The sequence below is a fragment of the Bombus fervidus genome, chromosome 3, assembly GCF_041682495.2.
Source record: "Bombus fervidus isolate BK054 chromosome 3, iyBomFerv1, whole genome shotgun sequence".
NCBI lineage: Eukaryota > Metazoa > Arthropoda > Insecta > Hymenoptera > Apidae > Bombus > Bombus fervidus.
Window position 1 is genome coordinate 4,503,444 of NC_091519.1, and position 27,274 is coordinate 4,530,717.

The 27,274-nt window shown below is 35.3% G+C and overlaps 1 protein-coding gene across 6 annotated transcripts in view; it reads left to right on the forward strand.

The window, feature by feature from the left end:
- Usp16-45 (ubiquitin specific protease 16/45) overlaps nt 1-27,274 on the forward strand; it is a 52,217-nt gene that overhangs the window by 8,904 nt on the left and 16,039 nt on the right. For all 6 annotated transcript variants that reach the window (XM_072022994.1, XM_072022997.1, XM_072022995.1 and 3 more), the window contains one exon: nt 4,500-4,721. In XM_072022994.1, coding sequence (XP_071879095.1) covers nt 4,500-4,721 — 222 coding nt within the window. The remainder of the gene's footprint in view (nt 1-4,499; nt 4,722-27,274) is intronic.

Genomic DNA, 27,274 nt, shown 5'->3' on the forward strand with positions numbered 1-27,274 from the left:
TATTTATCACTGGAATTGTATGAAATTTCATTTTTATCGCATCACATGGATACTACCATACTAAACATTGACTTGAGAGGGTCGCACAGTTTCAGTTTTCTAGCGGCGAGTCCAATACTAATGCAACAATAAAAATTCTTTATTTTTAATGTTCTGTTCATAAAAGTGTCATTAACATATTGGTGAGGTTTTCCTGATTAAAATGAGACCAAACACGATATTGTTATAAAATTGGACAATGAAGTTTGATCTCACTTTAATTAGGAAAATCTCTTCAATGTATTAATGAAATTTTTATTAAGAAAAAATATAAAATAAAAATGTTTTGCCTCTGGATTAGTGTTGTTTCACGGATACGAAGTTGAAAGTGGCCTTTTGGAGGGCCCTAACTCTAGTTAATATGTGATACGATCGCCAAGTTCGAGCGCCATGCAAGCGACCAGTTTGATTTTTGTCGAGCCAACATCGATGAAAATTGTGCGATAAAATGTCTATACAGGACACGTAGTTGGAATCACTTCCATTACTGCGCAAGTAATGATTTTAATGTAATATGTTTTAAATGAAAGTTGGAGTTTAGAGGGGGACATCATTTGACGCGATTAACTTTTATAGAAGGATGTGTGGGGGAAATATAAACCAATTTTTTTGTTTAAATGAAACTATGAACATCGGTACCCTGAAAGTTTAACAGCTGTGCTGAATATCTATTATTGAATAATATATGTATAATTTTGTAATCTTTTGATTAGTTTTTATTATTTTTTGTAGCTTTTTTCAATTAAATTACATATATATAGTTTCTATATATGTGTAATTTAGTATATATAGTTATATATAGTTACTAAGTATCTAAATCTTATCGAATTAATTGTTAATTTTTGTTGTAAAATGTTATTTCATTCAATATTCATAAACTTCAAACAATTCTACAAAATACAGATAAATTGGAATTTGGATTTTTGGTATTGTAGTAAAACTTATGTTCTTATTGTCAATTTTATATGTATAGATGAAGTCCTTCAGTATGTATGGTTACAAAAATTGTAAAAATTCGAATAGTAATCTTCTGTGATCTTACGTAATTATAATACGTTATGTTTCTTTCGTTTTCCTTCGAGTAACCAAAATTAATATCCGGCATATAGCAGTATGAGTGAGAAGCAAGCGACCGACAGTACAGACGGTTTCAGACTACCATTTACGATTTCTATTCAGGAATGTTTGGAAAAATTGTTTTTTTGGAAAGGGCTGTCTTTTTATAGAATTGAATGTCATTGATCATATCGTTTTTTTTTTAAATCTAAGAAATTTGTAAGATTAAGAAGAACACAATTTTCGTACTAATAAAAGACACCATTTTTTAACGAACCATTTTCTGACGATCATTTCTATATAAAAGGGAACATTACTTACATTCGGACGTTATGGTGTACGAGATATTAATTTTTATTACATACTTATACAGAGTGTCCACGGTAACTCTGGACAGTCCTTTACATATTTTCTACTGTATTGCAGCTATAAAAAGTTTTTCATATGAAGATTATACAGCATAAGACAGATACATTTTTTGGTGAAGGCGAATATTTTTTACGTTGTTATTTTTCGAGCGAAGAAGATCAAATTCGTTTTTCTACATGGAACATATTCTTCAGATTATTTGATTGTGTTTCTTAAAAAGAATTCACTAACTCTCTATATATACGACTAATTTTAATTACTTCTTGAGATATTGAGTTTACAAATTTACTGATTTTTGTGGAAAGAACTTCACTGAAGTAGAAAGCACGGGCTGGTGATATTTGCACGGTGACACGTGCTAAGCATTGCTTCTTGAAACAGATACGAATAAACAAATATGTATATACAGCAATATAATTTATTTTTTTTATTATTATTAGTAATATAATTTTCTTGTCTATTTCTCAATCTCTTAATGAGGCATCATAAGTTAGAAATCTGAAGAGTTAATTTTTAACATGATTCAATTGGTATTGAATACCGTACTTGGGACCCAGTTGCTTCTACTACGCGTAGCGTTGATTAGGATTGAAATTCCGAAAATCAACCGGTGGGGCCCTGTTCTTAACCATTTTTAAGAAATGTTAGGAAGAGCGATGACTCTATGATACGGCCAAACGTCGCGTATTTTCAGTTCAGGTAAATCTTCATTCAGCAATTTCTTTAGCATTAAAAAAAAAATATATATTTGTTAGAGATCGGTTATTGTTGACATTTTTAATATTGTCCTTTAACATTATTTGACGTAGAATGCTCCGAAGAATGAATGTATGTAAAAAAATATATGTAATTCCATCTAAAAAACGAAGTTGACCTTCATGCGTTCTTTACACATCCTCCTATAAAAACGCTGATCACGTTAAATTATGCCCCACCCTATATACGATTGGTTCGCTCGTATCTCATTATCGTAAACAATACGATAACAATCGTAGGTGTTTGGCCTCACTTCGATCATTCATTAACAAAAAATAAAAAATAAAAAAGTTTCATTATTGCAATAGTGTTGTCTGACTGATACGAAAATGAAGCGGAACTCACTGTGGGGTGGCCACGCTGTACGACTCTCAAATGTTTATTTCCGCATGACACGGCGCTGGTGAACGGCTTTATTGTCTTTCTTCGCCGCTCTGCCATCAATCCTTTTCTATTTCGCGACGTGCTACTGACGTACATACATACATATGTATATATATGGACACCGTCGCATCGTTATGCGATTTTAACTGTTGTTCGGTCGATTTGTTTGTCGACTGTATAACGCGTAGCTAGAACCTAGAACTCTTTTCCACTTGCGGCTAATCGTGCGCGATGCCAAATACAGGTCAACTTAATTTTTTTTAACGAAACTATACATTTTTTAACATATTAATCAATCCATTAAAGCATCCCCTATGAAAAGTTAGTAACCTAGTTATGTCGAGAAACTGTTAGTACTGAATAAAAAATTTTTTTGGAAAAGCTGAAGGACATAAATAAGATAAATAACTCTGAAGTTTCTGTCGAATGTTAACAACCAAACATATGTGTAGTATTACGGTAGAAAATCTCTCATCATTATAATATTAATTATTTATGTTAAAGGTATTATAAGTTATAATATTATATATTATTACTATATAATAATGCATAGCAATATAAGTTAATAGTATTATATATTAAAACGTCTTGAAGAGAGAGGTCTTCTAACAGTAAAATGATATTCAGTCACATGTAGTTGTTCTGGATGTGGGTATGACATATGTGGGTATGTATTTAATATACCTTGTAGTCGCGTGCAATTGATCTTGACTTTGTACGATTTCGCGTCTCGCGACATCGCATCCTTAGGCGCGGCAGCGCGAATAGGAATTGTACCATATTCAACAATAGATTTTATATGACTGAGAGTCGCGTGCGACTAATGACAAGTGGAAAAGGGGATTATAGTTTTGACATTTTCCATGCTCTGTAATATGTAAAGAATTTTTGAGAAAAGTTTTTCTTCCTTTATTTTTTGTATTTTTAATTTTTAATGACATTCAAATAGATAGTTATTATATGTATATACTTGTATTATATACTATTATACGTATATACTATATGACAGAGATACTCATATTTCGACTATGAATTCATTAAGACTAATTTGCAAGCGTTATATGTGTAGTTATGGTTATACTTTTATGATAGTAGAATAAAATATATATACATATTTCGCACGGTTGTGCTTACTGTGGTGGTTATGTAAGTAAAAATTTTAGGAATTGTAGGTGTCAAGCCACTGTTAATAGTGTTTATATATATGTACATATGATCGTAACAAAAATGAATGTAAATTAGTATACACAGTACAGTCAAATATTTGTATGTATTCTCGATGAATCTTCAACATCTATTTATTCCAAAATGAAGCTTCTTATGAAAAAACGTCATTAAATTTTCAATTTATTTTTTTATGTAAATTCATTCCCTTTAATATTACACCAGTAATTAAGATGATTTGAGAAATTTTTAAAGATATAATTATATCTTAGATTAGACAATGTATGGATGTAAATTATAGAATAATTATTAAAAATATAAGAGCTTCAGATAAACAAATTTGATTGTAGTCATAAAATTATATTTATAATTATAAGAAAAGCACACAATGTTTTTTGCAAGTATTGAAGCATTCCTTTCTTTAATGAATAAGTGTTTCCTCAGTTGTTACATTTCTATAAAATACTAATATCGTAGATTATGCTCCTTTTAAAACTAAGTAAGATTTTCTCGATATGTTTTTTATATCGTTAAGAGCAAGCAGCTTGTTCAAATGGTTCTATGTATAATCTTGTAATAATTGTCAATTGGATTAAGTCTTCTTTATATTACAAAATGTGCATTATAATATTTATACATTTAGTGATATTATATGCTTATAGTAATATTATGCCATAAATAACTTGCTACTACATAAATTATTTACATATCATTAACAAAATATTTTTTAGCCACCAATAGAGGGTATTTTAGAAGGTTGGGGCAGTTTTACCTCAATTTTATGCAAAACACTTACAGAAATGCAAAATACTGATGAACGTCAATCTTATCGTCCATCAGAGTTGTTAAACTCGTTTAAAAAGAAAACAACACAATGTATGGATGGAGGACAACATGATTCGCATGAACTTCTTAGACATCTTCTAGAAATAGTACGAAACGAAGATCTCAGGGTGAGTATATATTTATTTTATTTCATCTTATATATAGTAATGTTTTCAGCAGTGAATTATGTTAAGAACGGAATAAAAGAAAAAGAATTAAACGTATTAAAATTGTATTAAAAAATATTATTACATCAAAAAATAATATTGTTACGAATTCTTTATTCATAATTATATATTATTACAGTAATGCAATGAAATAGATTCTTCATTAAGATTTTCAATTTTCTTGTAAATACTATGCTATTTTTTTTATAGCACACCCTAAAAGATATTTTTGCAATGTTGTAGAAGTTAATATTTGATAGTTATAATGCACTAAAGAAGAGCATGGTATCTTATTTATGATATTATCATATTTTTCGGAATCATCATGTGACATTGTTAAAAACCCAACGAAATTATTTAAAATTTTAGTGATTTAACATATCCGCGATAACGTGATCAACTGGAACACGTTGTCAAATATGTAATAGCATAGAAAGAGATATAAGAAAATAATAATTTTGATAATAATTTTACGTTATTAGAGGTATGTGTCTTCTTAATGTTAGATTTTGAGTTAAAAGTTTTTAAATTAACTCAGTGTTATTACGGTTCTAGAGCGTTATATTATTTGTATACTGAGGTGTAATTAGTGACTAACGTAATAGCGAATCGATGCATATATACGCAGGATATTTCTTTTAACTGAAAACTATAGAAAATATATTCTTACAAGAAATAGTTTGGTATTAGTGTGGAATTTTCTTCTGCCTTTCAGTCTTTCATGTTTTATTGTGTTCTTGGCGTTGTTCTTATGTGTTGAAAACTACAAAGCTTGGAACTCTGCATTCCAGAAGGAATACAGCCTCCATCTTTTGTATTGTCAATGTCAGGCCTTTTCATTCACTCGACTTTCTTTATAAATGGCGATGGTATCTGTGGCGTTTTATTGAATTTCCTTAGAAGTGCGGAAGTTAGTTTATTTACAATAAATGGATTAAACAGATGTTAGTTAAACAGGAAACGACGGTTGTTTAACGTGAACTAATCACAATAACGTATTATAATTAAGACAACTAGATAGTTAATTTGCAACTCTCGTCACCACGGATCAAACGCTATCTCTCACGCGGACCACACTCTCTCAACAACGCTAGTGTCACGTAGCAGACGTAGGAAATCATGAAAATGATAGATCGCCGGTGATCTCCTCGCGTTGCAGTTCGAACGTTTCACAGATAAGGTGAAGAAATTGAACTTTGTATATGGTAATAGAATTTATTATGAAAATCCAACAGAGTGACGGTTCAAAATATTACAGCAGATTGATTCGAAATGTTACAGCAGACTGATCTCGAGCGCTTATTTTGGAGGGTTTTTATACTGAGGTTTTAGTCCCTCTGGAGGGGTTGTCATCTGGTGTATCTTAGAGGCGGCTATCCCGTTAGTATTTGGTTATTGTTTCGATGGCTGTGGCATGCAGGATGTCTAGCTTATTCTATTACTGTTTCTGAGCGGGTGGCCTTCTTGAGCGTGTGACATTCCCCCCTTCTTAGATTTGATTTGCTTCGTTGAAGCGTATAGCTCTAGTGGGTCGCCTGATTTGAATGATCCCGTTATCTTCATTTTCGGTAATGGTTTTGGAAAGTGATCGTCCCATGGGTTGGTGGATGAATTGCTACTGTTGGTAATTGATGCATATTGTTTACGTGAGCGATAGAGCAGTGTATTTTGATATATACATTTGTAGGAAGTAATCGATGTAGACATTTGAAAAGTTTACATTTGTATATTTTTCGTAGGAATAATAATATAGTGGTTTTCCGTTTGTAAAGGTACGAACGTCAATTCTTGCAGCTTGAAGACAGTAGTCGGGCAAGTTGTTTGTTGATTATTAATTAATTCTATTCTACGTTCAGGTGAATTGATCCTATTGTGGCTTGGTTGAGTCGTTTTACAAATGTTGACGATTGCCATTCGTTTATTTAATATTTGTTTAATTATATATTCAATATTTGTTTAATTTAATATTCAATATTTGTTTAAGTAGTGGGTATCGACAAAGTTGTATTGTTCTGAGTTGGTTAGTATTAAGTCAGTTTCTACTACAGGTGCGATAAATACAGAGTTTTGCTTGAAAGGTATCGGATAAATTTGTGTTATTTTCCATTCATTGTTTTTTTGATATGATAGTGTTGATAATTTCGTCGATATGTTCTAAGAAAACGTTGGCATAATTTAGTGGTCTTACTACTTTGAATATGTTCGAGAGTTAGAATTATTCATGTTATGGTCTTCTTCCTGAAAAGTAGCGTTTTAGCCTGTTACCGTGGATTCTTTGCGTATGACCGTTGGAATATTCGATAAGATAGGTGGGTGGATTGGATGAGAGGATTTCTGCAGGTCCTAACCATTCGTGGTCTAGTTTGTTAGTTTTGTGATCGTTATGTACCTATACTTTATCTTTTACTCGGAATATCGTCTGTGTTTTAATAATTTTTCGTACTTGATCTCTCTGATATCGCTTTTTGTTAGATTCGGTAATTCGTCTTGCTTTAGCTATATAGGCGTTGTGTCGATTTTTCCAGAGATTAAACAATTGATCTTTAGTTAGGGTGGAGATGTTTGATATTGAGGATGGCATGTTAGTTTGTCATCCAAATGTTAGTTCAAATGGGGTATGTACGGTCGTTTCGTGTACTGAAGTATTATATCCCATGCATATTAGTTTTAAATTTTCGTCCCATTCGTTTTGTCGGTCGGACAAGTTCGAATAAGATCTTTTACTACAACGTATGTTCGTTCGAGAGATCCGTTAGATTGCGAGTGGAAAGAAGTGGTTTTTATGTGTCGAATCTTGAAAGCCTCTTCAAATGTATCCATCAGTTTACATACGAAATTTCGTCCCATGTCCGTAAGGATACTTTTCGGTGCAGAAAATATGTATACATAGTGATCCAAAAGTTCGTTAATGATTGAGTTGGCTGTTTGGTCTTTCAAGGGTATGAGGATGAGATATTTGGTTAATTGATCTTGGATAGACAGGATAAATTGATTGCCTCGTTTGGTTTTGGTGAGAGGTCCGAATATATCCACTGAGATTTTGTCATTAGGATTAAGAGGTGTGTCAGTTATTATAGGTTGTTCTTCGGCACTGATATGGTTTAATTTTTCTCATTGACAGGTTTCGCAGTTTTGTATAAATTCTGTGACGTCTTGCTTTAAGTTTATCCAGTATTGGTGTTCTTGTATTCCTTTCACGGTGCGGTGTATACCTAAGTGTCCTACTATTTCGTTATGATTTGCGCGTAGTATAGTTTGTTTTTGTTCGTTATCGTAGTCTATGGCGGATCTTGTCCAAATACCAGTTTAATTTGAGGGAATCTGGTTGTTAGAAACCTTAACATGAGTTGAATGTTTACTTTTTCTAATGTGCTGAAGCTATTGTCATTTATTCCTATATGGAAGTGACCTGTCTGGTTAATAAAGTGTTTAGTTAATTGACCTAACCAGTGCTGTTCGTTAAAGTCTCCTAATTCGGTCTTTGTAATTTGTTTAAAGTGTGGTCTGTTAGGTTTTTGAATTATTGGAGCTGGGGTGATATTTGTTTTCCAGTCGATATATTCGTCATAATAGTACGAGTTTTCTAGATCGGATTGGATTTCTTCATTGGCGATAGGATACAATCGGGATAGAGCGTCTGCAGCTGTATTTTCCTGTCCTTTTTTGTATTCTATTTCATAATCATACTCCTCGAGTCTCAAGCGCCATCGCATGAGTCTCGATGAGGGATCCTTAACATTTTTTAACCATTTTAAAGCTTGATGATCACTTTGAATCTTAAATTTTCTACCAAGCAAATATTGCTTTAGTCTTTTGATTGACCATACTATTGCTAGTAACTCCTTTTCGGTTGTGGAATAGTTTTTCTCAAGAGGGTTCAAGGTTCGGGATATGTAACAGCATGGATGCCCGTTTTGGGAGAGTATTGCTCCTAATCCTTTGTTACTTGCGTCTGTTATTAATGTGAATGTTTTTCAAAGTCCGGGTATTGCAGTACAGGAGCTTCACAGAGTTTTTGTTTCAGTGTGTCAAATGCAAGCTGTTGTTTATCAGTCCAGTGGAATGGAGTGTCTTTCTTTGTGATGTCTGTCAGTGGTTTCGCGATTTTGGAAAAATTGCGTATAAATTTTCTGTAGTACCCAACGAGTCCTAAGAATGATTTTACGTGAGTCGCGGTTTTTGGTATTTTAAAATCCTTCACGGCCTGAATTTTTTTGGGATTAGGTTTTACTCCTTCTTTTGTTACTACGTGCCCTAAATATTCTAACTCTGGTTTCAGAAATTGGCATTTGTCCGGTTGTATCTTTAATCCTAAATTTTGTAATCTGTCTAATACGATAGCTATATTTCGATTGTGTTCTTGGATGGTGCTTCCGAATATTATGATGTCGTCTAAGTATACGAAACAGTTATTTCCTACTAATCCCCGTAGCGCGGTAACCATCATGCGTTGGAATGTTGTCGGTGCGTTTTTGAGCCCGAAGGGCATGCGATTATAATGGAAGTGACCTTGTGAAGTTGAAAATGCAGTATATTTTTTGGATTTTTGTTTCATAGGTATCTGGTGAAATCCTGACGAGAGGTCTAGGGCTGAGAAAAATTTAGCTTTGCCTATGTGATCGAGTATTTCGTCCGAATTTGGTAAACGATACGCGTCTTGATCTGTTTCTAAAATCTATAACGATTCTCCATTTTTGTTTACCTGATACGTCTAATTTCTTTGGAACTACCCAAATTGGTGCGTTATATGGATTGTCCGATGGTTCTATGATTCGTTTGCTTAGCATGTCGTTGATTTGAGTCTCAATTTCTTTTTTATGACATTCGGGCAGTCTATAAGATTTGATGTTTATAGGTTTGTTTGTCTTGAATCTGATTGTATGTTCGGTTAAGTTAGTGCATTGTAGTGAATATGTTTCCATGTTAAAAACGTCTAGGTAATTGATAAGGATTTTCTCAAGGGGTTCTCGAAGTTCTAGATCAATATATTTGGTACGTATTACTTGTGCAAATTTATTAATTTGCCTTAGTTTACGGGGTTTTCTATTTTGTTTATAATATGACAGATTTGCTTACCAGTGTTGATAAAGCATATTGTTGTGGGCTTTCCTTCGATGTATTGGGTTGAAGTTAAAATTTCGCCTGGTCCCATCTTGTTATCGGTGTTCTGAAATGGTAATATAATCTCGTCTAAGGTTAGTTTATCGTTAGTGACGTTGTATTGGTACTTTGTAAGGAATGGGAGTCCGATTATTCCATCTTCGATTAGTGGAAATTTGTCAGGAACTACGTGGAATTGGTGATTCTTCTTGAACGTGTTTAGATTACAAATTTTGTCGGTGACGTGTTTGTCATTTCCCATTAGGAAAGTCTTTGGGCTAGAGATTTGGACATTCAGTGAAGTGTTTTCTTTTATTAGGTTTATTCTTGCTCCGGTATCAATGAGAAATCTGGCTCTTCTTCCGTCTTTTCGTCGCAATACGATTGATAATAATTTTCCGGTGGTGGTATAGTTGACTCTTGGTACGTTTCTTCTGAATTCTCCGCTGTTTGGTATACTCGAGGTGGGATCTTTCCTTGGTTGCCGAATGGAAAATTTCGAGAGTAGCACATCTTGGCTGTGTGATTTGTAAACACTTGGAACATTTTAATTTCATTCGGTCACCTGATGGTTGGCTGAAAGCTTGTGGTTGTAAATCGGTAACACTTCCTTTAAATACGGGCGTAGTGTTATTAGATTGATTCTTTGGGCGGTGGGCAACACGATTTGCTCCTCGTAACCATTGTTCTTTGCCGGCTGCTGATTGTTGGGTGAGGTTGAGGTTTTTCGGATCGCTAGCTGTTACTATCTGTCCTATTTCGTATCGTAAATTAAGTAAATACGTCTTTAGTGCTTCGCGTTCTTCGATATTCATGGCTACGCGTCGTTCAATAGGCATGCGGTTTTCGTTTTGAACTGCGTAATTTAATTCGTTGAGTTGTTGTCAGAATCTAGAGTTGAAAGACTGTACGCTTTCTGTTATTCCTTTTTTTAAATTTTCCAATTTGTTCCTGCAATTGCTAAGAGTGGTTGGTACTGACACGTGTTGTCTTAAACATGAATATAGGTCTTCAAACGAGTTAATCTTTAGGTATCGTATAATCCTTTTTGCGTTTACGGACGGATAGGATAAAGTCTCCAACACCTACGTCGTCTCGACCCCGTAGTGTCTCAATAATATGTATGGCCTCTCTTGCTTGGAGGCCTTGTTTTTCGCCGCAGTCGTTTCTTTGTCTAATCGTGACATGACAATCGAATCGTGACATAATTCGTGGTCTTTGTAAAGTGTCTGGTTTCGTCGTCTGTCACGTTATCGGCACCAGTTTCTAAATGGGTGCTCATCTGTGGCTGGTCGGTTTCAGTGTCGTATTTCACTCCTGTAAGTTTTTGCAAGGTCACGTATTTCCTTGGCCCAGTTTCTATCACTAGTTTCCGTAAATTCTTTTATTTTGTTAATGTTTTGCTCAGTATTATTTCTAAAGTTTCTAAACTCGTGAGTTAGACTTTGAAGTTGTTCGAGAATAGTAGCAATTAGCTCGTTTTGCTTTGCCGTACTCTTGTCAGTTGGATTGCCATGTTGATAGATAAGATTTTTTAGAAGAGTCGCTATCTTCAGAACGTATTTCGGGTCTACTGTTTCGATAATGTACGAAAGCCAGCTTACCGAGATTCTTTGTAGATCCTTCTTTTGATTAAGGAGGTGATCGTGATCTTTCGCTGTAGAATCCGTAGAGTTCCCGTTGAAGTTTCCTCTTGATGCGTTGAATGGATCCTGGCAAGGATCGCCAATTTTGTCACGTAGGAGACACAAGAAATCACGAAAATGATAGATCGCTGGTGATCTCCTCGCGTCGCAGCTCAAACGTTTCACAGATAAGGTGAAGAAATTGAACTTTGTATATGGTAATAGAATTTATTATGAAAATCCAACAGAGTGACGGTTCAAAGTGTTACAGCAGACTGATTCAAAATGTTACAACAGACTGATCTTGAGCGCTTATTTAGGAGGGTTTTTATACTGAGGTTTTATTCCCTCTTGAGGGGTTGTCGTCTGGTGTATCTTAGAGGCGGCTATCCCGTTACTATTTGGTTATTGTTTCGATGGCTGTGGCATGCAGGGTGTCTAGCCTATTCTATTACTGTTTCTGAGCGGATGACTTTCTTGAGCGTGTGACACTAGCAACACACTCTCGAAAACGCAATTTGCACTCTCTGACTTCTCAACTCACAATCTGACTTCTCAATTAACACTCTGATTGTTAATTCATTTTTCTCCCTTAGCATTCCTTTGTCTTTTGTCTTAGCCCCATCACGCACGTGTTCCGCAACCGCTTGTCACGTAAAATAATAAAAAAGAAAAAAGAAAAAAGGAAGGAAAAATCGAAGACATAAAATAAAAGATAAAAAACGAAAATAAAGAAATACAAAGACAAAATTTATTTCTTCACACTTGGTTTACACTTGACTTCCGAACTCTAGGAGCGACTTTTTAAGACTGACGCTCTTACAATTCCACCTTTAAAAACTGATTTGTTTCTTTCTTTGTCATCCCTCAATATCCCCACTATCCACGCGTTTGTTAGCCGTTCTCGAATATTCGGCGAAAGGACCGTTGGGATATTGAGGGTTCATTGAGCACTTCGCCTCGCCGACCTACATTGTCGCCGAGTGCGGCCGCATCTTTATTTCTATCATCAGCCCATCGGTTCCGAAGCGCGGCCCGGTCTCTGATGTAGATCGAGGTGTAGTTGATGTTACATACCCCCCTCCTTAGATTGATTTTGGTCCTCCAAAATCTTAGTACTTCTGCAGATCATTTCCAGGTCAATTGGCTTTTCTGGTATCGCTATATAAATATATGTCGTTAAGTGTCTTTTTTTTTTTCTTTTTTGTTTTAACGGTAGAATTTCTATTTGCGTGTTGGCTAAATATACTACAGTTATGAAGATCGTCCTGGAAAATAAGGTTTTAAACGGTTTCCATTGATTTTCTTAATATTACCTTCTATCAAAATTTCATAATAAGGTGTTTTAACTTTTTCAATGGTGTGGGGTCCTAACCATTCTATATCTAATTTATGTTCTTTATGATCATTATGTATTAAAACTCTATCACCTTCTTTAAATATGGACTGTGGTTTTATTATTCGTCGTCTTTGATCTCTTTGGTACCTTTGTTTACTCTTAATCAATTGGTCGCGAGCTTTTGAAAGTCTAGAATCCCATTCCCGTTTTCTGAATGCTACTTCGTCTGCGTAAGTGCGTTGTGGATTTCGTGAAATTGTCGAGGGTAAGTTTGCTTTATGTCCGAATGTTAATTCAAAAGGTGTATAACCGGTCGAGTCGTGTATCATAGTATTGTAAGCCAAGCATATGAAGTTTAAATGTTCGTCCCATTCTTTCTCCGAGTCCTTTTGAACACTTTTTAACATGTCTGCTATTACGGCGTGAGTTCGTTCTAATGATCCATTACTTTGAGGGTGGAAGCTAGTAGTTTTAATATGTTTTATTTTGAAAGCTTCTTCGTATTTTTGCATTAAACTACTAATAAAATTTTGTCCTCTATCTGTCAGTATTTTCTTAGGTGCTGAAAATATGTATATATAATGATTTAGCAAAGAATTCCAAATAGTTTCTGTTTGTTGGTTTTTTATAGGAACAAGGATAAGGTATTTCGTGAGTTCGTCATGAATGGAAAGTATAAAGGAATTGCCTTGTTTCGTTTTCTTCAACGGTCCTAATATATCCATTGCTATCTTGTCATTTGGTTCCAACGGTGTGTCGGGTATGCATGGTTCTTCTTTGGGTCGAATCCTAGTCATCTTTGCGGTTTGACAGGTATCACAGGTCTTGATGCGTTCTTGAATTTTTTCCATAAGATTCGGAATTTTGTATCTTTCTCTTATCCTATCATATGTTTTTTGTATTCCAGGATGCCCCATTAAATCGTGGTTCTCTTGCAGAATTTCCTCGATTTGTTCTTCAGTAAATTCCTGAATTGGCTCCCATGCTAGTGTAAATTCTTTATTTTCATCGATGCTGTTGTGGAATAGAATCATTCTCTTGATTTCATTCTTCTCGGTTTCTGTGAAGTCGTAATCTCCAAAACCTATTTTTCTATTCCTTTGAAGGATATTCCCTATCTTGTTGAGCCATGTTCGAGGTTCATAGTCTCCAAGTTGTGTTTTCTTCAGTTGGTAGAAACTTTTGTCGTTAGGACAGATTTTTAACTACTTTGGTTTCTCGCTAGATCCGATCCATAGTCCATACTCAAATAGAATATCGTATTCGGAGTCAAGTTCTGCGTTAAGTTCTTCGTTCGTAAGTGTAACTGGTTCGTTGGTTGCACAATGTATTCTACTGAGTGCGTCAGCTACAGTGTTGTCTTTTCCTTTGGTATATTCGATGTCGTATTCGTATTCCTCGAGTTTCAGCCTCCATCGCATAAGTCTCGATGAAGGGTCTTTACAATTTTGAAGCCATTTAAGAGCTTGGTGGTCTGTTCTAATGGTAAATCGTCGTCCAAGTAGATATTGTCGGAGGCGTTTAACTGCCCATACTATTGCTAATAATTCTTTCTCGGTTGTAGAGTAATTACGTTCAGGTGGATTTAAAGTTCGCGATATATAACTGCATGGATGTCCGTCTTGGGATAGAATGGCTCCTATTCCTTCGTTACTCGCGTCAGTGGTTAGTGTGAATGGTTTACTATAATCTGGATATTTTAACACGGGAGAGTCACATAACTTTTGTTTCAGAGTATCAAATGCGTTTTGAGTTTTGTCAGTCCAATGGAAACTCTTAGTGAGTTCGGTAAGTGGTTTTGCTAGTTTTGAAAAGTTGCGGATAAATTTTCTGTAATAACCTGCCAGTCCGAGGAAAGATTTTACTTCTGTTGGGTTTTTGGGTTGTCTAAAGTTTTTTACTGCTTCTATCTTCTTTGGATTTGGTTTTACTCCTTCCGCTGTTACGATATGTCCGAGATATTCTAATTCCGGTTTCAAAAATTCGCACTTATCTGGTTGTATTTTCAATCCTAACTCTCTAAGTCTTTGTAATACGATAGCCAAGTTGTGGTTGTGTTCTTCTATCGATTGCCCAAAAATAATAATATCGTCCAAATATACAAAGCAGTGTTTGGTAATAAGTCCACGAAGTGCAGTGTCCATCATTCTTTGAAATGTCGCCGGCGCGTTTTTGAGTCCAAACGGCATTCGGTTATAATGGTAATGTCCTTGTGGCGTGGAAAATGCTGTGTACTTCTTCGATTTTGGATCCATAGGAATTTGGTGGAATCCTGAGGATAGGTCTAAGGCGGAAAAGAATTTTGCGTTTCCTAACTGTGATAGTATGTCGTCTATATCTGGTAGTGGATATGCGTCTTGGTCTGTAAGTTCGTTGAGTTTTCGAAAGTCAATTACAATTTTCCATTTCTGTTTTCCCGAGGCGTCTGGTTTCTTTGGTACAACCCATACTGGAGAGTTATATGGGGAGTCGGAAGGTTCTATAATGTTTTTCTTAAGCATTTCGTCCGTTTGTCGTTTGATTTCTGTTTTGTGGCATTCAGGAGGTCGGTAGGATTTAGTGTTTATGACTTTGTTTTCTTTTAGAGTAATTGTATGTTTCGCAAGTGAAGTGCATGGTAAGAGTTCTGTTTCGAGATTGAAGACGTCCAAATAGTAAAGCAATAATTTTTCAATCGGTTCTCTAAGAGCTTTTTCTATGTGCGAAAGTCTAACTAAATCTCTGAATGTAGAAATTTGATCGTAGGTGTTAGAATTTTCGATAGCGTTAGTGATTTTTAGGTTTGACTCACCACCATTGATAAAGCATACTGAAGTTGGTTTTCCTTCTAGGTACACTGTTTTTGATATGGTTTGCCCAGGTAATATGGCCGTATCCTGTTGTAACAAAATAATATTATTGTCTAGTTTTAACTTATCATTAGAAAGTTCGAATTTGAATTGTTGTAATGCGGGTAAACCTAATATCCCATCTTCTATTAGTGGAAAATCATTATCCACTACATGGAAGTATACCTTTTTGCCAAACAGATTTATAATAACGCGTTCTGAAGTTTTGAATTTAGAATGTCCCATCGCGAATTTCGTTATAGGTGTTGGTTCTGTTCTTGATACCCATTTTCGCTTAAGTAGGTTAATTCCTGCTCCTGTGTCGACAAGAAGTCTTCGTTTTGGTTCTCCATCTGGTCCAAGGAGCACTGTTGGGAGTTCTCCTGTAGTTGCGTTGATTCTAATTCTTTTATTTCCATTTCGATGTTGTTGATTGGAGGTGCCCGTTGTTGTAGGCCTGGTGTTCGAAAATTTGAACATTGGTTTGACGTGTGTCCAAAGAGTTTACATTTGAAGCATCGTAGTTGGGCTCGTTCTGCTAATGGTGAGCGTTCGATTTGTTGAAACGCAGTTCTTGGTCGCTGTGCGGGGGTATATTCAATCGCTTTGAGAGGTGTGGACGTAGAGTTCGTTATTGGTCGTGGTTTATACTGTGGTCCATTATTGAGACGAGCAGTCTGTTACTTGTGCGTTCTGTCTTTACGAAAATATCTTTCGATGTCGGCGGCGCGTTTTTCGGCTTCGATAACGTTGTACGGCAGATTGGCAAGTAGAACTTGCCCTATTTCTGTTTTTAATCCTCGAATGAAATCTGTTACCGAATCTTCTAAAATTCTGTCGCTCATGGCACGTCTGGTTATTTCGTCCGGGTATTCATTGGTAATACTATACTGTAATTTGTTAAAAGATTTTCTAAAACGAATAATATAGCTTTGTACGCTTTCGTTAAATCCTTGTCTAACCTCTCGTAATTGGTCTTGGTGTTCCCGAACCGAAACTTGAGTTGCTACCTTCTGTCGTAATGCTTGGTATAAATTTGCGTATTCTGATATGTGTACGTTACGTATTGCCGTAGCTGCTTTTCCCGAAATTTTCTCTATCTTAATCATTTTTAATAATAAATGTTGTTCAATACACATTACCCTCATCTCTCTAACTTCCTTAATAAATTCTTCTACTCCTATATCGTTTTCGCCGTTAAGTTGTGGGATGCACTTTAATTTTTTTTTTGTTTTTTTTTATTGATTGTTTGTTAAATTTTTACAATTTGTCCAGAAGGACATTTGGTAAAATATTATAGCTTAAAGAATAAAAATATAGCATGTGGATGGTTACCCCCAGCGGGGTTCCATCTTCTAGGTTGTCTATTGCATCTCTATTGCGAGGTCTGCGGGATGCTTCCTCTTCAGTCTTCTTTCTATTTTGGTTTTATTTGTTTCAGCAACCAACTGGTTTGGGTGTGCTGCAAGTCTTTCTTTGTACTTTTTTGCGTATCTAGCGATTTCCTCTTTGACTGTTGGAATTTTTAAATCTTTTCGTAGGTCTTCATTTCTGACGTACCATGGAGCGTTAACTATTGTCCTTAAAATTTTTGCTTGCTCTATTTCTATTTTGCTTATGTGACTCATTGCTGCCGTCCCCCATAGTGGGACTCCGTATGTCCAGATTGGTTTGATTATTGTTTTGTATATATTTAGTTTATTCATTATGCTTAATTTAGATTTTCTACTGATTAACCAGTACATCTGCTTCCTTTTTGCATTTATTCTGTTTATTATTGATTTTATATGGTGCTTCCATGTAAGGTGTGTGTCTAAATGTATTCCTAGACATTTGACTTGCTTTGTTTGTGCTATGTGGGCGCCGTTCAGTTGGATATCTGGTGTTTTTCCTTTTCTAAGTGTAAATGTTATGTGGTTGCACTTGCTGGTGTTCGCTTTTATTTGTTTGTTTTGCAGCCATTTTTCTATTTTTGTAATGTGTTCTTGTAGTAGTGCGGCGGCCGTTTCTGGATTTGCATGCCTCACTAGTATGGCCGTATCGTCCGCAAACGTCAGTGTTTTGCTGTTGACAGTTGTTGGTATATCTGCCGTGTATAGTGTGTATAATATTGGTCCTAAGACACTTCCTTGCGGTACTCCTGCCTCGATATCCTTAATTTCAGAGTATGCATCATTTATTTTTACTACAAAGGTTCTGTTGTTTAAGTAAGATTTGAGTAGTTTGTAGATTTGTTCTGGAAATTGCTTTTTGATTGTTTGAAGAAGTTTTTCATGGTTAACTTTGTCGAATGCTTTTTCGATATCCATAAAGAGTGCTGTGCAGTATTGTTTTGTTTCAAGCGACTGTAAGATTTCATTGACGAGTCTATGCATTTGTTCTATTGTGGAGTGTTTATTCCTGAATCCAAATTGATGGTTCGGTATTAGATTTTCTTTTTCTATTGTTGGTTTTAAGCGGTTATATATTATTTTCTCTAATAATCTGGAAAACGCAGGTAGTAATGATATCGGCCTGTAGGATGCAGTTAGATGTGGATTTTTGTTTGGTTTGGGTAACATTACTATCTGTGCTATTTTCCATAGTGTAGGAAAGTACTGTATTCTTAGAATTGCGTTAAATATTATCGTTGTTAGTCTTATTGCCTTCGGGGGAAGGTTTTTAAGATTTTCCCATTGATCAAGTCAAATCCTGGTGCTTTACTTGTCTTTGTTGCCTCAATTAAGTTTGTAACTTCTTGCGCTGTTGTGCTGAGTATGGTGCAGCGTTTATCAGTTGTGTTGCTGGCATTTTCCACTTCTTCATTTGTTTGCCATCCAGGGATGCTGTTATTAATTTCATACGGCGAAAATATATTTTGTAGGTGCTTTGAGAATTCTTCTGCCTGCTCTTCGTTGCTTCTTGCCCATGTGTTGTCCATTTTTCTGATTGCTGGGATTGTTTTTATTGTTTTCTTAATTTTGTTAGTGACTTTCCATAGGGAGTAGTTGGTATTCTCATGCGCGGATAGTGATTCGATGAATTTTGAGAATTCGTTATTATGATGTTCCCTTAATTTATTCTTTAATTCCTTTGCAAGTTTATTTAGGTTTTTCTTGTTTTCTCGTGTTCTCTGTTTTTGCCATTTTGCTTTCGCTTTTCTTTTTTCCCTGATTTTGTCTAGGATGTCCTGCGGAATAATTTTTGATTGCCTGCTATTTGTTTCATAGGTGGTGGTTGCCCACGCTGCTTCCTGTATTATTTCTGTCAAAGTTGCTACTGCCTGCTCAATGTGTTCAGGTGTTTTCAACGGGATATTGCAGTTGATTTTGTTTTCGATTAGCTCTTTGAAAGTTTGCCAATTGGTGGTTTTATTGCAAAGCGACTCTGACTTGTTATAAAGTAGTGGTTTGCTTGTATATTCTATTATAATTGGTGTATGGTCGGAGTTAAGCTCGAGGCTGGTTGCTATTTTTAATTTGCTTACATTTAGCCCTTTTGTTACTGCAAAATCCAACAGGTCAGGTATTTTATTGGGGTCTGTCGGCCAGTACGTTGGTTTTCCTGTAGATAGTACGTTGAGGTTGCTGCTTCTAATGTACTTTTCCAATGTTCTACCTCTCGGCGTGCTAATTCTCGAACCCCATAATGTGTGCTTTGCATTAAAGTCTCCTCCCGCTATATATTTGTCGCCTAAGGATTGGAAGTACTCTTCCCATTTTTTAGGTGTCATTTTGTGTCTCGGAGGTACATATACTGCTGACATCTGGAAGTAATTGTCATTGGTTTGTATTGTGACAGTGGTTGCTTGTAGGTGTTCTTGATTTGTTTGACTATGTAAATGATGCTTGATGTCATTTTTTATTATTACTGCAGTTCCTCCATGTGCTTTACCTGAGGGATGTTTGGTATCGTAGATGGTGTAGTACGGTATTTTCATGTAGTTTTTTAGGGTGAAATGTGTTTCTGAGACAAGTAGTATATCAATATTATTTTTATACAAAAATATTTTAGTTTCGTGGGCTCGCTGTTGCAAGCCATTGGAGTTCCAGACTGCTATTTTCAAAATGTCCATCTCTATTTTTTACTTAGCAAGTTAGTGAGTAGTTGTAACATGATTGTTGTTTGTTGTGCTTGTTGTCTTAGTATTGTGTTTAGATCACTTACCATTTTTCCTAACATTTCCATACCTTTAATGGATTGTTTGAGCATTTCTTTGATGTCTGTAGCGTCTTCGATGTTATTGTTTTCATTCTGATTGTTTGCAAGCGTTGGTTTGCTAATGTTTTTAGTTACTTGTGCGTAGCTTCGGTTACCTTGGGGATCTGTGTTTCTGTTTATAGCGTTTAGTTCGTATTGTGCTTTCAATGTTGTTTCATTATCCGTTATACTTTGTTGTGGTTGATGGTTATTGTGTGATCTGTTGCGAAGTGGAGGAAACAGTTTACGTTGTATTTGTTTCCTTATTTCACATCCTTTGTAGCTGGCTGGGTGGTTTTCGTTACAATTATAGCATTTAACTTCTTCTATTTTTCCTGTGTATGGGCAGTGTATTGTTAGGTGATTTTTTGCACATTTAACACATGCCGGGCTTCTGTTGCAATAATTTTTTGTGTGTCCGTATTGTTGACACCGCATGCATTGTGGTATATCTTTTTTGTAGCGTGGTGGTTCCACTGTTACAATTGTATTTAGTATTTAGTATTTTTTTGATTTCATAAATTTCCTTGTTATTGGTTCTGGGTTCCAGTTCTATTAAGAATAGTGGCAATGGTTGCTTCGTATCGTATCTTGTCATATTGTTTATTGCTCTTGTTTCATGGCCAATTTTTCCTAATTCTTCACTTAATTTTTTTGTGTTAGTTTTTGGATGTAAACCTCTTATAACTATTTTATAGCTCCTTTCTGTTTTGAGTTGGTACGTGTGGTATATAGCATTTTTTTCCTTTAGTTCATTTATCACTTTCCTATAAACTTCTGGGGTGTTTGTTTGAATTTTTACTTGTTCTAATTTTGTTTGTTTTATTGTGTAGTTATCCTTCCCGACTACATTGTTTAGTCGATCAATAAGCGGGTCTATTATTTGGGCCTCAACAAATATTGGTGGTGGTTTTGATATGTAAGGTGTTTTAGTTGTGGTTTTGCTTGTCGGGTCATTGTCTATTTCTTCCGTTAATGAGCTGAAGGAGTTTCTTAAAGGTAATTCTTGCAGCCATCGCTGCTTTTCTGTATCTGGGTTTCCTGCAGCGTTTGTGCCTGGAATTATTTTACGTTTTTTGCTAGTCTTTGCTAGCTTCCAGTTTTCGTCCTGGTAACTTATTTTGTTGTCGTGTCTGCACTCCTCCTGTCTCCGCTGCTCTTCCATTTCTTCTATTTCCATATCATTTTGGTTGTTATTATTTTGCTGTTGTTGCTGTAAGCCTGGTAAATCTGACGACCCTTTTATGCAATATTTTTCTCCATTGGTTGCAATCTTGATCGTTGATATCTGCTGCTGCATTGTTTGTCACTATCACTATTCGTAGCACTTCTCTGAATCACTTGACTGGAGCACACGTTTGCTTACACACATCTGTTCGCCTCGGTTGCCCGAGCGAGACTTGCACTTTAATGCGTCTTTAGCTTTAAGCTCTGGTTGTGTAAAACGTTGAGTGAAAGCTCTGTCTTCGGATAGTTGAGGTGGCAACTGAGGAGGTCCTCGAAGTGGTGATTGGTCTTTAGCAGTGTGGGTTGTTTCGTCTGCGGTCATTAGCGAATTGGCTTCTGATACATCTCCCATATGTATTTTTGCTAAAATCTTTCCTACTAGCGCGATCTCTGCTGCGAGTTTTTTGTTCTCTTCGTTTGCTGCGCGTTGAGTTTCGTCAATACGTAGTGTGAGTGTATTGATTTGTTGAGTGAAAGTTTCATTTTGTTTCTGTATTGCATCTAATATAGCCCTAACTGTTGGGTCTATCCCACTACTAGTTGAAGCGGCGTTAACAGTCTCGATTTTATCCTTTCGTGACGTTGCCATTATTATACTGATTGTATTATTTGTGCTTGAATGTCTCTTCTCGTTCTATATTTGGTAAAAGAATGCAGAGTTTCCTCACCTTGATCGTTTAACCCGTAGGAAAGGTTCCGTTGCGGTGTTCCTTTGTCAAAACGTCAAAAGTGTTTCCTCTGTTGGAGTGGCTCGTTGATTCTCAATCTTCAAGGTTGACCGCAGCCCGAAATGCGTAGTTTCGTTTACTTGAAGCTGATGGATCCTGGCAGGATCGCCAAAATGTCACGTAAAATAATAAAAAAGAAAAAAGAAAAAAGGAAGGAAAAATCGAAGACGTAAAATAAAAGATAAAGAACGAAAATAAAGAAATACAAAGACAAAATTTATTTCTTCACACTTGGTTTACACTTGACTTCCGAACTCTAGGAGCGTCTTTTTAAGACTGACGCTCTTACAATTCCACCTTTAAAAACTGATTTGTTTCTTTCTTTGTCATCCCTCAATATCCCCACTATCCACGCGTTTGTTAGCCGTTCTTGAATATTCGGCGAAAGGACCGTTGGGATATTGAGGGTTCATTGAGCACTTCGCCTCGCCGACTGTCGCCGAGTGCGGCCGCATCTTTATTTCTATCATCAGCCCATCGGTTCCGAAGCGCGGCCCGGTCTCTGATGTAGATCGAGGTGTAGTTGATGTTACACGCTCGTGACCAGGGTCACGCAGGCCTTTTCCACGAAACTATTCGATTGAAGGATTGACGATACATTGTTGGGCCTGTCGGCACTTCGGCTTTCTCGCGACATTGTTTATAGTTCGCTCGATATTTCTTAGGCCTTTCGTCCACGATACTACAATAGCGTTGAGCAATTTATTATCACTCACATCAATTTCTGTTACATCCTGTTTATCCTACTTTATATGTTTGTTTAAGTATATATTCAGCTATATCATAATTTTTAGTAATGAGCTTGAAAGATTCCTTCTGCCGCATTTTACATTAGAGCTATGCTAGTTCTTTTCGGTTTAATCGGGTTTATAACTGCCTTATAATGCTCCGCTTATCCAGCTTTAAGATTTCGAAAAATACTTTCCACTTTGTTTCTTTGCTTTTCATAATGAATAGTGCTAACGTTTTCTTAGCTGCTCGATTTTTTGTAAATAGTTTCTTTTTTTTATTCATAGTTTATGACATTGTATACTTTGATTCTAGTCCATTGGAGCTTTCTTCTATAATATAACAATGTTTGCCTTCTTTCTAATCTTTGTTAAAAATATCTAATTATCTTCCAACGCCACTGTATGAATTAGAGAAAAAGATATTTGACAATCACCTGAAGATTCTGTAATATGATATTAATGATATGCAAGATATTAGGTAACCGGTGATACAATCTGGAAGGTGATGTTCTACATAAAAAAGAGACTAAAATGTAGAATGCAATTTTTTTTTTCATATGAGGCTTTGTTTTCGAGAAAATTAACTTCGACAATTTGTCAAATACATGTGTAAGTACTGTGTCAAGTCTCGATGGATTTTAAACTGTTATCTTTATTCACGTTCGTAAACATTGCTGATATGTCTATACGACCTATTACCTATTACCTAAACTATTACATATTACCTATTACCTAAGAATGTTTACCTCACAGATATGTTTTTAATTTAAAAATTATTGAAATTAATCCTTTTTGTAGTAGAAATTAATTTAAAAAACTTCTGCAAAGACATTTTTAAATAAATTAATTTTTTAATGAATTCTCGAAAACAAAGCATTATATGAAAAAATTTTATTCTACATTTCCGTCTTACTTTTTTTTTAATGTGAAATCTGTCCATTTTCGGTTCGACCATTGAATTAGTTACCTGATACCTTGTGTAACCTTCAGATCTTAAAAGTGGATATCCTGTGTCGATGCCACGTTCCATACGTTGAAACCTGCATCAGTATCAGGTTTTGCTCACAAATCAGAACAACACATATACTGATTCTTATATCTATGTGAGTTATATATATGATACCCATATATATGCTGCAATCGATGTCAATATGTCAGTATTAAACAATATCAAACAAAATCATCCATTTGTTTATTTCCATTGTAAGCATCGGTATATAGAGCTGTGCAGGCCGGCTTGAGTGTCGGGATCCTCAGCTTCGGGACGGCTCGGAAGTTGGAAAAAATTCGGACAGGATCCGGCGGATCTTGGTATTCTACTCATTTTGGATATTAGTCATAGATCTATTGTATGTGTCAGTATGAGCAGGTAGTCTTTAGGTAACTTCGTGTCAGCTCTGTCAGGATGACTTGAGACACGGCAGCCCGAGATCCATCTATTTTAAGAAGAGGCAAGAAAGAAATGACGATAACAATATGAATAAATACTATATTTAAAATATTGAAGAAAAATTAGTTCTACTTTTAAAGTAATCTTAAATCGATTACAAAGCTGAACTTTTAGAACCGTTCCACCCTCCCGGATTTCGATGATTCTTGAATATGTTATAGAAATCAACATTTTGAACAATTTTTCCCATATATATAATCGTTGATTTCGCTTAGTTTCTGCAATATCGCAAAAAGCTGCAGATACTACTGCAATGTGTTTCTACCTATAGTTGCGGTTGTTTATCTCCTGTTTATAACCGCGAGTCGGGCGAACTTAGGGACCCGTGCACAATGTGCATATTTGAGGCTGTAAGAAACGTCTGTTATAACTTATATTTAATTCAATTAAAAGTGAATATCTTTAAGACATTGGGTTTAGGTTTGGAGTAGATTTTTCAATTCGGTTGCCGCAAGGCGGCTGGTAAAGCCTGCGCGAGATAGCAAATTAATTGTGAAAGTAATAGACGAATGAATAATTGAGATATTATTTTATGAAAAGAATAATTGTCCTTATTTTACGGAAACATTACCGGCCGCCTCATGGCGGGCGAATTGAGGACACTAACCCAAATCCAAACCCAAATCTAATATATTAATGACATTCATTTTTAATTGAGTTATAACAGATATTTTTTGCAGTTTCATGTATGCACGTTTTACACGAGGCCTTTATTTAGCTCCCTCGTCCTTTGTTTACAAACAGAAGACAAGCGGCTGTCGGCGTGGCTCGCTTTCTCAGCGACTGTCTTCTCCTTATTGTGATGTCAAATTTAAAGCCTTTAGGCGACTACCAAACCGCTCTGTGTTTTCGTCGAATTATACTTCTAACAATAGCCCATAAATGGTGAGCAACATTTGACTGTAATAATAAGCATGCATGTTACACTCTTGCCTTTTTCATATGTTCTCGCGAGCACGAGTTCTGAGTTAAATGAATAAGTCTGTATGTAGGTCAATGACTGATATCTGAATCGAATTTCAGGATCCCGAAACTTTCGGTATACATTTGGTGCTGCGCAGTATTATAGAGTGTGATTAAAAGATGTATTTTAAACAAATAATTTCAAACGGATCACACATACACACAGAGGCGGGATCGGCTTTTGATATCGGAACAGTTTGATCCGACTGATTGGGTGCTTTTCTCTTGGGATCTCTCGCGGAATAATTGTTTTGCATAAAGTATCAATGCTCAATGCTTGTTTGATACTTTGTAAAGATACTAATACTAATACTATACAGTGTCTTTATTTCAATGCGATACACGATTTTCCATCCATTTACAGTCATTTATAAAAAAAAAAAAAAAAAAGAAAAAACAACGACGAGGCGTTATTCTCTCTATACATATTATGTGGACAACAAATAGCAGTAACAAAAATTATGAAAATAGTAGTTTATTTTCGTAGCGAATCAAAAGAATCATATTTTTCAAAGGGATCTTATTTATTTTTTTAATTGTGTTGCAGAAAATATTAAGATAAATTGAAAAAGCGTATTATGTAGCATTTTCGTCTTCACAATATCAGGATTGTAATGGTGAAAATAGTGAAAAACCTAGTACAATTTATAAGTTACGTCTATTTATCATTGACTAATTTACTGAAATTAATTTTTTTGAATTCAGTTGAATCAGATATGTTGAATTCTACTTGTTAATATCTAGTTCTAATTTCAATTTATAATATTAAATGCTTAAAATACTCTACACTTCGATTTATTCTTTTATTCGAATTAGTTATATTCGAACTATTTTTAATAACAGGACTTTATTTTATTATTATACATTTATTATGTATCTGTAACCGTCAAGAAGGTAATTTTCTTATATGACTTTATTCAATATACCGATTACATCTCTTTCTCCCTTTCTTTTTCTCTCAATGACTAGATATTAATATAGAAAAGTGATATTTTATCAATATACAACTTTGTGTAGTATGATCGTAATTCAGATTTGAAATTTGGTTGCCTTATCTATCTGAAGACGTAAATGTTATCGATGTGTATTTTGTAATTGTGTTTACGTTCTTTTTTTCTTTAGCATATGTGTGAGACAATAATTTTCTTAACTTCTTTACAATGGAGCCATATTCGTCGACATAAGATTAAAATTTTTTAACTTACTACAATCCATTTTACTGTGACTTACTTTTAACTGACTTATGTTATTATTTATTATTCAAACCTTTAGGTGACCGTCCTCTGCGGCTAAATTTGTAAGATTAATCCAAACCTAACCAAGAACTTTAATGATAATCATTTTTAATATCCCATTGTGCACGGGGCTGTAATCCGAAAGATCCATGGAATAATCAAGCTCGCCCATCCTTCGTTCATATTGTTACGACGGTGTATGAGGTTGTTATTTGTGGCACTAAAGATGTTCCCGAAAGCGAGATATATCCATCCAACGTACATCAAAGTAAAAAATGTTAAAAATATTTTCATAAATATCTTGGAAATTGAGGCCGAGCAGAGATTATATGTATAGGAAAAAGTTGTTCAAAATATTGATTTCTACAACATATTTAAAAATCATCGAAATCGGAGAGTCCCTCCGATTCATGTTCCCGATAACATTAAAAAATCATCGAATCTAGGATAGAGACGGATTTTCATATAATTACTAATACGCCTCTCAAATTTGATTCAACATGTCAACCAAGTTATTATATACAACGATGATAAATACAAAGAAAGTCAGGGTAATCATCGATATCTTACCCATCTCATAGATTTTGATAATTTTTGGATGTGTTGTAGAAATCAATATTTTGAACAACTTTTTCCTGTGCATATAATCGCCGCTCGGTCTTAGTTTACGAGATATTCGCAAAAAGATGTCGGTAAATATAGGGAGAATTCTTCCTGCCTATAATTGTGTAAGTATGAACCATTAATAGTTGCCGACTGCCTCGAACAAGACTTCTTCATATAATTGCGGTCAAATTAGGATGATCTGTATGTATTTAGTGTGCCAACGATCCTTTCCGTCTAAAACTTACAGTCCCCTCCAATAAAAATCAAGGCTATTCTCTTCGGAAAATTGCCAGCAATGTCATAGGACTGATCTGTACTGTCTCATGGTAGTTTCCTCTAGATAAGCAATATGTTAGTAAAATGCCGATTTTTTCTGAGTGTATTCTTCCTTAGGGAAGCCTCTTTGATGCTGTAATTGCAATCAAACGCAGTTGACTCGGCTGTGGATACACCATCCTCCTGCATAGGGTTAAAAGTAAATAAATGTCAGGCTTAAGAATTAT